Source organism: Phascolarctos cinereus, unplaced genomic scaffold (genome assembly GCF_003287225.1).
Source record: "Phascolarctos cinereus isolate Bilbo 61053 unplaced genomic scaffold, phaCin_HiC Scaffold_2;HRSCAF=192, whole genome shotgun sequence".
In the NCBI taxonomy this organism is placed as follows: domain Eukaryota; kingdom Metazoa; phylum Chordata; class Mammalia; order Diprotodontia; family Phascolarctidae; genus Phascolarctos; species Phascolarctos cinereus.
Window position 1 is genome coordinate 144,819,023 of NW_027555625.1, and position 16,717 is coordinate 144,835,739.

The 16,717-nt window shown below is 39.0% G+C and overlaps 1 protein-coding gene across 1 annotated transcript in view; it reads left to right on the top strand.

Moving 5' to 3' along the window:
* INTS9 (integrator complex subunit 9) overlaps window positions 1-16,717 on the top strand; it is a 131,163-nt gene that overhangs the window by 76,025 nt on the left and 38,421 nt on the right. Inside the window, exons 9-10 of the mRNA XM_020988805.2 lie at window positions 7,926-8,037; window positions 13,937-14,117. Of these exons, the coding sequence (XP_020844464.1) occupies window positions 7,926-8,037; window positions 13,937-14,117 (293 nt within the window). The remainder of the gene's footprint in view (window positions 1-7,925; window positions 8,038-13,936; window positions 14,118-16,717) is intronic.

A 16,717-nucleotide genomic window follows, 5' to 3' on the forward strand; every position in this document is an offset into this window, starting at 1 on the left:
CTTTGCTACTATTGATGAGTTCTAGTCGTCAGCCACAGATGAATTATATCCAAGGATACTAAAAGAATTGGCGGGTGTAATTGGTAAATCACTGTCTGGACTAAAAGAGTTGTCATTAATGGTTCAGTGCCAACTTAGAAGGACTGGTCTAGTGGAACGTACCAGGAATCTATGCATGGCCTGGTGTTATTTCATATTTTTACAAATGACTTGTATGAAGGCATAGCTGGCTTACTCATCAACTTTACAGAGGCTGGCAGGCAACAAGAATTTCTTAAATGTTTACTGTGTGCCAGGCATTAAGCACTAGGGTAGAAAGAGTAGCCAAAAGAAAGACAGTCCCTGTTCTCTGAGAGCTTATATACTAATGGGGAAAGAAAACACATAAAAAAGAACTGGAAAGGGAGGAGGTTTCCCTGTGAGGGCACAGTGGTAAAGTTTGGAGAGTCAGAAGCACAGCCAGAAGGGGAATGAAGCATGGCCCATCTGGGCCCATCCCCAAAATGGAGGCCACTGGAAGGAACTCACCAAGGGCAGCATGGTGGAGTGATGTCATATCTTTATAAATGACATAAAGCTATGAGGGATAGCTTATGCACTAATTGAGAGTTGGAATGCCTAAATACTTCGACAGATTAAAACATTGGATTGTAGCTAGTAAGATGAAAATGTAGATAAATATAAAGTCTCAGGTTCAAGAAAATCAGTGCCACAGGTACAAGGTTGGGGAGGTATGGCAGGAATCAGTCAATTATCAAGCATTAATTAAGCATTTACTATAATGTGCCAAGCACTCTACCAAACACTAAAGGTAGCAAGGAAGGCAAAAACAGCACCTGCCTTCCACTTAACTGCTGTCAGCCTCAGTGACCTCATCTGTAAAATGGAGAAAATAGCACCTGCTGCACTGCACTGTTGTCAGGATCAGCTGAGATAATATATGTAAGTCACTCTGCAGACCTTGAGGCGCTATTTAAATGTTAGCAATAATTGTTATTATTTATTATTATCATTTGATGACATAGTACTAGTTGCCTATAACTTCACACAGCTTCCCAAGGAATCCCTAATCTAATCTCTTAAGGGTTGATCCTGATAATCTACAAATTGTCTCATAGCCAAGCGTGAAGAATGCCTGTGCTCTGACTAGGATGTCCTACTTTATGGATATACATGCAGATACAGTTGGTAACATCAGTTCACGCGGCTTGGGCAGACACTGTAGACAGAGAACTTAATAGGGCAAAACCAAGTTGGATTACTTTTGAGAAACTGCAGTTCTTTTAATGTTCCTAAGCTCCTCCCTTAAATAGAAGATCATCTTCTAGCATCAGTGTCCTCCCAGTGATGGTCTATGCCACTGAATCACTGATTATCACAATCTCTTAAGAATTAAAGTTTCCGGTAACCCAAAGGCAATGAAAAGACACATCTGTGGACTTCCCTCATTGGGGGAGATATAGGAGGACATAGGCAAGAGTGAAAGGCAGCTAGGTTACTCACTGGATAGAGTACTAGGCCTGGAGTCGGGAAGACCTGGGTTCAAATGTGTCCTCAAACATTTACTAGCTATGTGACCCTGGGCAAGTCATTTAACCTCTGTCTGCCTTAATCCACTGGAGAAGGAAATAGCAAACCACTCCAGTATCTTTGCCAAGAAAATGCCAAGGACAGTATGGGCCGCAGGGCCACAGGGTCAGACATAAATGAATTGACTGAACAATGACAACGTGGGCAAGAGTCACACATAGATCAAGGTGTTGAAGCAGCATCAGATGTCTTGACTACCTTCTGCCCTCCCCAGATCTTTCCTCCTCTCTGGGTTTTCATGATGCTTCTCTTACCTGGTTCTCATACCTGTGAAGCCACTTTTGTTAGGCTCCTTTGCTGGATCTTCATTCATACTCCATGCCTAATTATTTGCATTCCCTAAGATTCTCTCCTGAGCCTTCTCTTTTCTCTGTACACTTTCCGGCTCAGTAATCTTATCAGTCCTGTGTATTCAGTGCTCATATTCTTCTTTATTCTTCTTAGCTACAGTGTCATATCACCAACTATGGATTAGACATTTCCAGCTGTATTTACCATTGAGATCTTAATTCCATCATGTCTAAAGATAGCGTATTATCTTCCTGTTCCCCCCAAATTCACTTCTCTTCCTTGTTTTCCTGTTTCTCTCAAGGGTACTACCATTCTTTCTCTTCCACAACTCCCATATCTAGTCAATTATGAAGTCTTGACTATTCCACATCTTTCACATTTACCCCACTCTCTCCAGTAATACACAGCCATTCATATAACTTCTCTGCTCAAAAAGCAACAGTGGCCTCTAGAATAAAGTACAAAATCTTTTATTTGGCATTTAAAGCCCTTCAGAATTTGGCTACAGCTTATACCCTTCCAGGTTGATTATACATTACTCCCATTTACACACGCTGTGTTCTGACTAAACTGGCCTTCCCAGTGTTTTCCATACACAACATGCCATCTCTCACCCCTGTACATTTGCACAGATTTGTGCCTCCTCTATGCCTGAAATGCACTGTCTCCTTTCCTCTGCTCTTTGGAATCCCTAGCTTTTTTCAAATTTCAGTTCAAGTGCCACCTCCTACTAAAGGCCTCCTTATCCCCTCAAATCCTAGTATCTCCCTTAAAAATTACTTTGTATACATTTTGTGTTTTCTTATATACATGTCATTCCTTCCCCAATAGAATGTAAGCTCTTTGAGGGCAGAAACTGTTATTTTTGTGTCTGTATCTGTAGTACCTAACACAATGCCTGACGTATAGTAGATGCTTAATAACTGCTTGTTGAGTGAAATAATGATAATACTAATAACTAGCATTCATATGACATACAATAAATATTAAGCATCTGCTATGTCCCAGGAACTGTGCGAAGTGCTGGGAATACAAATAAGAAAAAGAAAGATAGTCCCTGTGCTCAAGGAGTTTACAGTCTTTTTTTCCCAATTATTTTTATTTATTTTGTTATGTATTTCCCAAATACATGTAAAAAAATTTTAACAATCATGTTTTAGAATATTGAGTTCCAAGTTCTTTCCCACCCCTCCTCTCCTTGAGAAGGCAAGCAACTTGGTATTGATTATACATGTGAAGTTACATAAAACATATTTCTATATTGAACTTGTTGCAAAAGAAAACACAAAATAAAACAATGAAAATAAAGTTTTTAAAAAGTATGCTTCAGTCTATATCCAGAATTCATCAGTTCTCGAGGAGCTTACAATCTAGTGGGGAAGGAAAACAAGCCTAATCCAAGCAATACAACCAGATAGGAAATGAAGCGTTGAGTTGGTTACTGAGGCCTCTTTATTAAATGGGGGCTATGGGAGTTTTTTGCTCCCTCCTCCAGCGGTCAGAGGGGCAGAAATAACTGAGAGTACTGATGAGGTATGAGTATCAAAGATGATGCATTCTCCTTGATGATAAATTTCCTGGTGATGAGTTTATATAGTACTTAAAGGATTGCAAAGCACTCGACACATAATATCTCATTTCATCTTTGGATATATTTTTCCTTTTAGAAAGTTTTCGAGCAAAGATAACACCTAGCTTCATTAGCAGCCTTCCTCAATTTATCATGTTTTAGTGAATATTTCTGCAACGTTTTACAGTTGCTGCTGTTGACATCTGTTTTGAGAACTGCCAGTGGCTCCAGAAATCCAGACAATCCCTGCTAAAATGAAGTGATGTCTAAAAAGAAGTGACAGAAGTTACTGAGAGTTTGGCTGCAATTCTCAAAGGTGGTGTTTCTAATGCCAACATTGCAGGCTCTCTGGCAGACAAACAGTCCTTAATCTGCTCTAGAGAGGACTTTGAAAGCCAGGCAGAATAGTTTTGATTTCATGTGGTTGAAAAATAAGTAGCTTTTTAAGCTTTTAGAGAAGGGGATTTATATACTGAAATTTATACTTTTAGAAGGTAATTTGGGAGTAATATGCAATATGGATTGGTGCGGTTAAAGCCTTAATACAACCAGGTACAGGAGGCTGTTGAAGTATGCCAGCATAATGTGAAAAAGATCCAGACTGTGGCAGTGGCAGTAACAGTGGAGAGAAAATTATTATATGTACTTCAGTGGAAAAAGTGAGAGAACTTGTTAACTAAGTATAAGAAAGAGAAAAATGAGTCAAAGATAAATAGGTATATTGACAAAAAAGAGAAACATTGACATAGAGATTATTAGGAAAAGAAGATGACGAGTTTGGTTGTTCACTCTAATGTGATAGTGAATAATCCAAATCAAAGTATATCATTGGCAAGTAAGGATAGTAATCTGGAGATTACTATGAAAACAGACCTAAAGAAATATATTTTAGAGCCACCAGCATAGAGGTAATAGGTGAAGCCATGGAAAAGCTCTTGAGAAATTTTGTAAAGGCAGAAGTGTATAAGCCCTTATGTAATGCCCCTAGTTAGGGAGGAAGATAAAGAGATATCAATGGAAACAAAAGAATGGCTAGAATTGGAGGATAATCTGAAAAGCACATTGTTTATGGGCAGCCAGGTGGCACAGCGGATAGAGCGCAGGCCCTGGAGTCAGGAAGACTTGGGTTCAAATTTGGCCTCAAACACTTAATAGCTTTGTGACCCTGGGCAAATCACTTAACCCTGTTTGTCTCAGTTTCCTCATCTGTAAAAAAAAAGCTAGAGAAGGAAATGGCAAACCACTCTGGTATCTTTGCCAAGAAAATCCCAAATGGAGTAACGAAGAGTCAGACACAACTGAAACAACCGAACGACAACAGTATTTACAGAAGCCGAGAGAAGAGTGTTGCACGAAATTTAACAGATATTTATTAATTGCTTACTAGTCACTAGTAATACACATTGGGCAAGGCTGATCTGTATTTATACAAAATGATACATTTCCATAGATGGGTTGTTATGCAGAAACTATTTTTCCATTTTTTTCCGGCTTATAGTAACTTCTCTGTCCAATCCATTCTCCACAGAGCCACCAAAACAATGAAACATCCCCCTCCCTTGAAGACCATTCTGCTGGGGCTTTACTATATGTAATACAAATAATTACAAAGTAGCATCACAAGATCACATATTTAAAGCTGAAAGGTATTTTGGAGATCACTTAGTAGAATCCCTATGTTTTAGATGAGGGAAATTAGGCCCAGAGATTTCTCCAAGATCACCCAGGTAGTAAAAAGCAGGACTGGGATCTGAGTCCCTGTCCTCTGACTACCAGGTCCAACAAGAATTCAAAAGTAATTTCAGGAAGGAGAGGATGCTCTTGATTTGGCAAATTGCAAACGGCCTCAAAAGAGATAGCATGTGAGCTGTTCTTTAAAGGAAACTAGGGATTCTGTGAAGCAGAGATGAAGAATTACACACGTAGGGGACCACTTTTACAAAGTGATTGATATGTATGAGGAATAACTAGCTAGCCAGTTTTACTAGAGTGTCAAACATGTGAAAGGGGGGATGTATGAAATAATGCTGAAAAGGTAAATGGGAACCAAATTATAGATGATTTTAAATGCCAATCTGATATTTATAGCTTATCCTAGAGGAAATAGGGAGCCATTGAAGATTTTTTTAGTAGGCAGGTGACATGGTCAAGATCAGTGTTTTAGGAATATTAATTTGATGGCTCTGTGGAGAATAGATTGAAGAGGGAAGTTACTATAAGCTGGAAAAAATGGAAAAATAGTTTCTGCATAACAACCCATCTGTGGAAATGTATCCATATGTGTAAATACAGATCACTTTTGCCCAAGCTAGAAGAAAATGGGCAGACAGCCAGAATGCTCCACTAATGTTTGTGCAATAGCAGAAGAAAATGAGGAAAGCTTCCACTATATTAGAAGAACTTCCCATGACAATTATAAGGGAGAACGTACAAGCATTTCACTTTCTGCAGTATCCTTAACAATGCCTCAACGTTTTGAGGTTAATCAGTGCTGTTTTTGCTTTATTCATTGACAAGTGTTGCGGTGAACTGTTAGGTTTGTAGTGTAATTTTGTACTATGGCTCCTGCAGCCGAAAATACATTTCCTTTTCACATGGGTAGTTGCATAAAATGTTCCTGTATGAAGCTCTTGGTGAGCGTTCATTTGATACCACTAATATGTCCATTTACCTTTTGGTGCCAGAGTGGAGAATTTGAGGTAACAGGTTGATTTGGAAAGTGGCATTAAAGGCGTCGTAAGCCTCATTATTTATATCAGCACTGGAAATCAGGTGTTTCAGTGTTATGGAAGCTGAAATTATGCATGTCTGGTATGATCTAATCATATATGTTATCACCATCCAAGGAAGTATTACTTTATTGCTGTCTTAGCATTTATCTCTTTATTCGTTGCTGGCAGGTATTTAATTTTCTTAGGAAGGTAATACTGTAGGCTAAAACTGGGAAGGTTAACATTGTTCTCAGGTTCCAAGTTTACCTCTTGTCATCTGTTTCCTGTCATAACAAGATGTTATTGTTGTCATTCCTGTTTCTCCTTTGCCACTTACTCCATTGCCATTAGCTGATACACTTGCACACCAGACTTCTCCTTTGCCTACTTTTCCTTCTCTGTATGGTGTGGAAATATCTGTTTAATTGCCCGTATCTGGAGCCATAGGCCCATTTGTATATAGACAGATAAGCCTTGCCCAAACAAGCCACCGATGTGGTCACTTCAAAGCCTTCTCTAGGGAACTCTGCTTCATTGGAACCAGGCATAAGAGAACCAGTCACACTGTGCTGGGAGTGATGTAGGTTCCTGCAGCTGGCATCCGTATTGGAGTTTGGCACCTTGCCACCAGGACTGAGACCAGCCAGTCGCCACCATTTACCTCACACCACACACAGAAGGACACTAGACACGCCATTTTTTAATGTTCAAGGAATTTCTTCCTTTTTTCAGCCATCCACATAACAACAGAAGATGGGGAGGAAAGCATTCTTTTGAAGGGACAACTTGTTTCAGAAGGGCATTTGACAAAGTTTGTCATAATAACTTTATAGAAAGAGGGTAAGCAAAAACCTAGGAGAGCAGAATATAACAAAAGCCACAGAAAGTGAAAGATTTAAGAAGGGAAGGACATTATCAATGTCAGTATTACATTATCAAATGTGATGGAAGGGCCAAAAAGGATATAGACTGAGAAAAGGTCATTGGATTTGGTTATAAACCTTTGACCTTTGAGAAAACACTCTAAATAGAATGAAGACAAAAGTCATCTTGTAAGCATTGTAGGAGCAAGCAGATATTCGAGTAGTGGAGTGAGCAGGTATCAACTGTTCTGGAGAATTTTGACAAGTATTCATTAAGTGTCTACTACGTGCGAGGCATTGTGCTAGGGGTCAGGTATAAAAAGACATGAATGAAACAGTTCCCTCCCTCAGGAAGGTTAAATTCTTTTGGGAAATTAAGCATGTGTGTGTATATAAGGATATGCGAAATAAATACAAATGTAATGAGGAGTGGGATGAAGAAAGGCTTCATGTGGGTGGCATTTGATTTGAGCACTGAAAAATAGTAGGGATATTAAGGAACTGATGGGAGGAGGAGAGGGAATTCTAAGGCCTGGGGGACAAATACAAAGACACAGAGATGGGAAATATGAAAAAAGTTAGCCAGTAGAGAAAAGATTGACTTTGAAAAAGGAGGAGATGACTGGGCAATGATCCTAATGTAGGCAAGAAATAGGAGGTTAACCATGGAAAGGAAAAGGGCCTCCTCATTCTCTGAGACAAAATTGGCATTTTTATAGACAAGCCTACTTGCTTGGTCATCATTCTGCCTTTAGCATCCCTGAGACGGTTTTAAGCTGTTTCTCTTTCATTGGAACCTCTTTATTTCTTAACCTAGCCTTTCTTTCTCTTTTTCTTTTTTTGCATGTAAAAAATTCTTTGTTAAAATCCCTTAATTTACTTTTCTTTGGTCTCTTTCAGCCCATGGACCAAGCCTCTCTCAAAAACAGTGATGTCCTCATTCTGACAGGACTCACCCAGATTCCAACAGCAAATCCTGATGGCATGGTAGGAGAATTTTGCAGCAATTTGGGTATGTAGCCGTGAAAAAATCTCAGGATAGGTGTTTTTAAATACTTGAAGGAATGAGCAAATGAAGCATTTGTTAAACTCTTACTGTATCCAAAGCACTGTGCTAAGTACTAGAGGTACCAATGAAAAATGGAAGGGCTCAACTCCAAGTCAGATGGAAAAAGCCCATGGTTCTTAAGGTGCCAGCTGCAAACAGACGTTAATGCCTCTTCTTTAATGTCATTTCCACTGATGAAATCCTAAGAGATGTTGAACCATTTGGCACTCCCAAGGACTTTGAAGACAACTTTCTGTTCTGGGTCTTCAGTGGCTAGGGCTAAGAACCCTGTAGGAGCAGTTGCTAGGCTGCATTTCTACAGAGGCTACTTCCCAGGATGAGGTCTGAGGGCACTGGACCAGAGAAACATTGTTAACCCCCAAAGCTTCCCTCCCACCCCACCCCACCCCCCGGACTAACCTGGGCTGTCTCTGTCAAGGTGTAAGGGGAGATAGTTGTGGCAGTGGTGGTGGTTTGACCTGCCTAACATAACCATTGCCTCCTATCTCTCAGGGTGCCTCACTGCTTCAGCTAGGTTTTCCTGTCCTGTGGGTGACATTTGTTTGGCAGTTAGTGAAAATGGCTGACCCCTGCTGTACAGGAGTTGCTTCTCTGGGTGATGAATATGAGTCCTGGACTGGAAGTAGTATAACTACACCTCTGTACTTACCCCTTCCTCACAGCCCAATGTTTCTTGCATCATATCCTTTTGCATTTTGGAAAAGATATTTATCCCCTTTAGTTAATTCTGTCCTCTAGCCTTCATCTCCCCACCAGCCCAACTTGCTGGTCCAGACTATGGGTCTGAGGAGGTAGAATTTTTAGCATTTCTATAACAAATTCTGCCATTGTTTGTCCATTTGTATAAATAATGAAAATTATTATTTGTTCTTGTGGGAGTCTTTTTTAATTGGATTTGGGGAGTATAGGAGGTGGGGAATGAGAAGTCTGCTCTATAGGACTTTAGCAAACTGTAGCCTAAGTGGAGTGATGTTGGGTCTGAACTCATGACAATGGCATATTTAAAGTGATTTTTTAAAAAATTGTGTGTGTGTGTGTGTGTGTATGTGTAGTTTGAGTAACCAATAGAACATTACATTGTATATACTACCCAGAAGGAATTTTATTTTTTTTTGTAATGATGAAAACATCTGTAAAATCTAGCAGTATGTGATAGAGATATTAGGTTCATTTCCAGAGATGTAAGCAGCCTAGATACTTTATCCATTGGAACTTAGCAGTATTACTTCTAGGAGGGGTATTGAAAATAAAATTCTGTTATATTTGCTTGGCTAAGTGCTTTCCAAAATTCCAGTTAGCCCCTCTAATCACTATGGACCATGTAGCCAGTAGGTACCTAATAGAACATGGAGTCAGAATCAGAGCCTGGCTCTAGCACTTTTAACCTGTGTAACCCTGGGAAAATTACTTAACTTCTCGAGGTCTTGATTCCATCATCAGTAAATTTAGAGAACCTTAAGGTCCCTTCCAGTTCTAAATCTATCATACATTTTCAACTAGAATTCTAACCCTGGGATAGGGAGATTTATTTGACTGTTTTCTGTTCTGCTTTATTTATTTATTTATTTATTTATTTATTTATTTATTTATTTATTTACTTACTTACTTACTTACTTGTTTGTTTGTTTTTTATTCATTAATCCATCTATTTATTTATTTGTTTGTTTGTTTTTAGGCAGTTGGGGTTAAGTGACTTGCCCAGGGTCACACAGCTATTAAGTGTCAAGTGTTTGGTCTGAGACTGGCTTTAAACTCAGGTCTTCCTGACTTCAGGGCTGGTGCTCTATCCACTGCGCCATCTAGCTGCTGCAGCCTGTTCTGTTTAAAAGTATAATCTTGTGTTTGACATAGTTGAATAAAAGTTAGTATAATCAATAAGACTTTCTTGGGTGCCTGTTAAGTTTCTATGGAACCTAAAAATCAAAGGAAAGGAGAGGAGAGGAGGGGGAGGAGAGGGGAAGGGAGGGAAGGAAAGAAGGTATCTAACCACCCTCCAGGCAGAGTCCAGGCACTGAGCTGGATGTAATCAACTTCCCTCTAACCTAGAACAAGATACCTAACCCCTCAGGATCTCACTTTCCTTGGATGATACTTCCAAATTTGAAACCTGTTAGGATTTTCAGCAGATTCTTTAGCAGTTCAGAGAAGAGTGAAATCAATGAGTTGAAATATTCAGAAAAAGAATTGAGTCTTCAAAGGGGCAGCTAGGTGGCACAGTGGATAGAGCATCGGCCCAGGAGTCAAGAGAACCTGAGTTCAAATGCGGCCTCAGACATTTGACACTAGCTGTGTGACCCTAGGCAAGTCACTTAACCCCAACTGCCTCACTAAAAAATAAATAAATGAAAAAGGATTGAGTCTTCAAGTATGGGGAATAATAATTCACATTTATATATCACTTTATGGTTTGCAAAGCAAAGATTTGAACCTAGATCTCTTGACTCCAAGTTCAGCATTGTTCCCACTATACCACACTGTTACAACACACTGCCTATCCCTGTGTAGGCAAAAGAGAAAAGAAAAAGGATTTCTTCTAGGAAGCAAGATCAGAGTTGGGAATGTGCATAGGATCCGTGTGGATCTTGAAGAGATCAGCCTGGCTGGAGCAGAAGGCTGTGCTGAGAGTAATGGGCAGTCAGAGTGTATAAATTGTGTGGTGCCAGATTTTGTCAGAGCCTTTAAAGGCAGTCAAGTAGTCAATAAGCATTAATTATGTCACAGACATTGTGCTAAGCACTGAGGACACAAAGCAAGGCAAAAAACAATCCCTATTCCCAAGTTGCTTACAATCTTAATGGGGGGGAAAACGTGAACAACTGTACAAACAAGCTATTTAAAGGATAAAGTGGAGATAATCAAACAAAGGTAAGACACTAGCATTAAGAGAGATTAGGAAAGGCTTTCTGATAGAAGGTTGGATTTGGGGGCAGCTAGGTGGCGCAGTGGACAGAGCACTGGCTCTGTCAGGAGGACCTGAGTTCAAGTCCGGCCTCAGACACGTAACACTTACTAGCTGTGTTGACTCTGGGCAAGTCACTTAACCCCAAATGCCCTCACCAAAAAAAAAAAAAAGGTTAGATTTGAGTTGGGACTTGAAGGAAGCCAGGGAAACCAGGAAGCAGAGAAGAGAATATTCCAGGTGTGAGGGACAGCTGGTTGAAAATTCCTGGAGTCTGGAGATTAATTGTCTTATTTGAACAAGAGTGAGGAATTCATTGTCTCTGGATCACAGTGTATTTGAGGTGAATGAGCTATAAGAAAACTGGAAAGGTAGGAGGGGGCCAAGTTAGGAAGGGCTTTAAACCCCAAATAGGCTTTTACATTTCCTCTTCAAGCTGATAGTTTATTAAAGGCAGGACATGGAGGGGATGATATGTTCAGAACTTTGCTTTAGGAAAATCAGTTTGACATCTGAGTAGAGGATAGAATGGAGTGGGGAGAGACTTTAGTCAGGGAGATCAATCAGCAGGCTATTGCAATAGTCCGGGAGCGAGACAATGAGGACTTGGACAGGTGGCAGCATCAGAGAGAAGGGACCATCTATAGAGAGATGCAACATAGATAAAATTAACAGAATTTTACCATCTATTGGATATGGGGGGATGGGGGGGGCAAGTATGACCCCTAAGGTGTGAGCCTGAATGACTAGGAGGATGGTGGTGCCCTTAACAGTAATCGGGAATTTAGGAAGAAGGAAGGCGTATGAGGTGGGGGTGGGGGGTTGTTTTTTGGGTTGGTTTTTTTTTTTTGAGGATGAGAGAGAGATGGACATGTTTGTAGGCAGCAAGGAAGAAACCAATAGATGGGGAGAGATTGAAGATAAGTGACAAAGTGAGGATGATGGAGGCAACAATCTGCTGGAGAAGATGGAATAGAATGGAATCACTTTGTCTGTAGATGTGTTTGCCTTGGAAAGGGGAAGGGTCACCTCTTTATTTGAGGTGTGAGTAATGGAGGAGATAGCGTAGAATGCATTTGTGTGTGTGTGTGTGTGTGTGTGTGTGTGTGTGTGTGTGTGTGTATGATGAGGAGGAGGGGAGAAGGAGCTCTTGGCAAATAGTTTCATTTTGTTTTCAACTGAGAGGGTGCAGGGAAGGGGAGCCATGAGAAGTTTCAGGAGGGATGAAGAGGTTTGGAAAAACTATTGTGGTATAGGATAGTGAGTCACTTAGGGAGGTATAAAAGTATTGCCTTGTAGTAGCAAGGTCCTAGTTAAACTTACATAAGATAAATTTGTAATGGACCAGATCAGTATAATTTTATGATTTTCTCCGGCTTCATTCAGCAACATATTAGTAGGAGTGAAGGCAATGGATGTTGGAAGTAATCCATCTCTGAAATTTGGCAAGGTAACATCAGCAGTAGTATTAGGGGGCAAGGGACTCTAGAGAAGAGAATAGTGTGAAGTTGAACTGGTTCACCAAGGGGTCAAGATGAAGAATGGAGGAAAGTCTATCCAGTGCAGGGGTTTTCACCTGGCAAAGAACTAAGGGGTGGTGGGATGGGAGGTTATGGCAAGGGCAAAGAACAGGTTTCGGGGTTGCAAGGCAGAGGCAAAGATGAAATGACAACAAATTATGATCAGATAAAAGAATTTTAAAGTCTATGAATGTGGACTTGAACATTTGTGGGTGCTGGCAAGTGGAATATTTGTGGGTAACCATCTTTTTACCATCTTTGAATGTAGCTGAATGTGGAGAGGAAAAAATTTCCTCATGGGAAATGAGGAAATTGAGCAACTGGAAGGAGTACCAATATGTATATTGAAGTCCCCTAATATGAAGGCCGGAATTAGGGAGGAGAGAAAGACTGTGAGCCAGGCACTGAACTCATTGAAGAAATAAATCGGACGGAAGAGTTGAACCTTACTATGTTAGACAACAGGAAACTGTTGTAATTATTGAACAAAAAAGTAACATGATATACTCCTTGTATGTTATTTATTCTCTTTGTATATGTACACCTAGATGGTTATTTCTGGAGGGTATTGGTAACTTTTTCTTTCTTAGACCTTTTTTTTCCCCTTTTTTTAACTTCAGCTTCCACAGTCTTAGTAGGCATCCAGCTGCTTAATAAATGCTTATTCTCTCCTGTCTACCCTTCTTCTTAATTATAACAATTCCAACCCAACTTTGGTGTCCTTCCCTCCTCCTACCGTATAGATCTAGTCACTTACCAAATGTTGACATTTCTATCCCTGCTTCTTTTCTTACATCTCCCCTTCTCTCTACCCATATGGCCATCACCCTAGTTCATATTTAGACCCACATCTCCTCTTACATGGATTATTGTGATAATTTCCCAACTGGTTTCCCTACCTCAAGTTTTCCCCTTCTGCAAATCCCTCCTACACATAGCTGCCAAAGTGGTTTTCCTAAAGTTCAGGTCTGGCCATATCAGTCCTTAAATTCAGTGATTCCCTGTTGCCTCTAGTATCAGGTAATCCTCAGAATGGATTATATTTATGCAAATAGTCAAGAATTGAGTATATAAATAATTCAGGGGTTATCTCCTGCTTTTGTCTTATTTGTGCTATTGTTTCCCACCTTTGGTGTGATAGAAGTCTGAAAGAAAGATGACTAAATGAGCCAGAAATCCACCCTGAGTTTGTTTTGATCTTTAGGCCTGAATGAGCCTGGCAGAGGATTGTGAAGGACAGAAGAGAATTGATTATTGTATAAGAAGTAGGAAGTTGTTAGGCCATATAAAGTGATTTATAAAAGTAAGAGGAAGAAAATGAAAAAAAGATGAGTATTACTTAGAAGAGTTTCACAGTGCCCCTTTTCAGAAATAGTCCTTTGATTCTTTTTTACGTTTTTCCTCTTACCTTCATTGCTTCTAGCTCTGACAGTGCGGAATGGTGGTAATGTCCTGGTCCCCTGCTACCCATCTGGAGTGATCTATGACCTCTTGGAATGCCTCTATCAGTACATCGACTCCGCCGGCCTTTCAAACATCCCTTTCTACTTCATCTCTCCTGTTGCCAACAGCTCACTTGAGTTTGCCCAGATTTTTGCTGAATGGTATGTGTCAGTATTCATCCTCATTGTGGGTTGGTACCTATCTGTTATGGACAATGGATTTTTAAAAAGGCAAAGTTCCTCTCAGGCAAATGTGAGATATTAACTTGGCTATAGGGCCACTCCCTTGAAGGCAAGTGCTTAGTGCATTCATGTCTGATAATACAAACAACCATGTTAACATTTGACCAGTGGTGACTGAGCCACCCCTAACAAAATTGGCAAGCCTCACATTTAAATTCATTTACACTTGTCTAGAGAGCTTCAAGTTACTGATTACCTGAAAAATTATTTCAGAGGCCATCTAAATAAAAAGCAGTGTAATTTAGTTTTTTCTCTAAAGATGGCATGATCATCACTATCAACTTATAAATAGGCTTTTTCATGTTGCTTAGAACTTGTAACATGTAGCTACCAGGAAAATATATCTTTGTAGAAACGAACAAGCAAATGGGATTTACAGGTGCTTTTTTTTTTTAAAGAAAGAGAAATACAAAATGTTTTACTCTTCTTCCTTCTGAGAATGAGAAAATTAATATTTTTCAACAAATGCTATTAATAGTAAAAAATATACTTAAATTGTTAGATTGATTACTTTTATCATGGAGAAAAATAAAGGAAGGAAAAGAAAAAAAATAGGATATAATGGTAATAGTTAAGGCAGAAGCACACAGAGATGAAGACAGAAAAAGGAAAGTTAGAGGAAGACAGGTAAGTTGCAATGTGGTAGCCTAGAAAGAGTGACTGATATGGTAGTCAGAAGGCCTCAATTCAAACCTTGGCTCTGCCCCTGAGAACCTTGCTTCAATTCCCCTTCTGTAAAAAAAAAAGGATCACACTAGATTACTCCAAAGTCCTTTCGGCTCTAAATCTGTGATCCTACAATATTAAAGGCAAAGACAACTCATATGTTGCTGCTACTTTTGTGAGGAGGAAAAGCAGCCATTTTTATTTTTAAAGGGGTAAATATTACCAGAATTTGTTACAAAAATTATTTTAATTTCTGTGTAACAAGTGGTCTTAGGGTCTCTCTCATTTTCTGAAAAAGGAAAACCTAAGTTTTCTGCTTGAAAAAAAATAGGGAAAATTTATTATTATTTTACTGAGAAATTCTAATTTAAACAGTTATTGTGTTTGTTAAAGCCTTTTTAAAACCATGATACACTTTACTTATGACAGAAGTCATTTATTAGTGTTTACCCAGTGAGTAGGATGCATTTAACCGTGCTCAGGACTAGAGGTCGCCTACTCCTGTCTTTATAATGTTCTAGTGTGCCAAGTGTGCATCTAAGGAATTATCTGTAGTGGAAGAATTTCCCTTATTAAATAACAAAGCATTTGCCAAAGATTTGCTGCAACTTAAATTTGCATGTATCATTTGCAAACCATAGTACCATTTTCTTTTTTTTAATGGATATATGGGGGTAATTGAGCATTGTGTCCTTTTCTGATTATGTTGCTCTTTCTATCCTTTTGTTACAATTGAAACCTACTCTTTTTTCTGAAAAGAGAAAAAGAAGATACCAAAAGCCTTTGTCTTTCTACAATCTTAGATCTTAAAACACAGAGCTAGAAGCTTCACAATCATTTAATTCAACCCTCTTATTTTACTTTTCTTGTTAGTTTTTCCTCACTTTATCAGGGAATGCAGTGTTCTCTGATTCCTCTCAGAAATATGTTTTAACATGTTTATTGTTTCTTCCATCTTTAATGGTTTCATTGCCTTGACAGCCTTACCATTTGTAATCTTGCTGCTACAGTCATGTTTTTCTTTATATTCTTATTTAGTTTTCTGCCCTAATTTCCCCTTTTTATGCTTTTTTTCCTTTTTCCTTTTGTTCTGCTGCTCTGTAGAGAACTCTGGATTCAGCCAACTTGGTTTCTTTTTATACTTCTATAGTTTGTTCCTGAATATGCAGAGCTTTCCTTTTTCAGCAATATCCAAGACTTGACTTGTTTGCCTATTAGAATTCCTTTCTAGGAGGTTCTTCCTATTATTGCCATGAGCCTGATAAAATTTGTCATCTTCTTAATGTAATTGACTTTTGTCACTGTACCTTGACTTCATTCATTTTGCTTTTCTCCCCAAGTTTTCCACCTCCCTTTTAAATAGTAGTTGCTTAATCAATGCTTATCAAATCTAGTTGAATTGAGTGTATATCACCACATACCCCAAAATGAAATTTACACTGCAGAAAGAAACTGCTTTTTAAAATGTATACATTTGAGGGTGGAAAAAGTCAAGAAAAAAATTCCTTCCATAATCACAGAATGTTAGCGCTAGAGAAATGTTCAAAATCATCTATGCAGTCCAAGGTTCTTAACCTTTTTTGTATCATCAGTTGTTTTGGCAGTCTAGGGAAGCCTTTGAGCCTTTTTTCAGAATAACTTTTAAAAATTTATAAAATAAGGTAAATAGGATTACAAAGAAAACTAATTATATTGAAATACAGTTATCAAAATATTAAATTTTTTAAAAGTTCACGGACATCAGAGTAAGAACCTGTGATCTGGTCCATTCATACCAACTTTTGTTTCTACTTTGAAACAACACCCATAGCTCCTCTAAGAGGAATGTACTTTACTCTCATCAGGGTATGGGA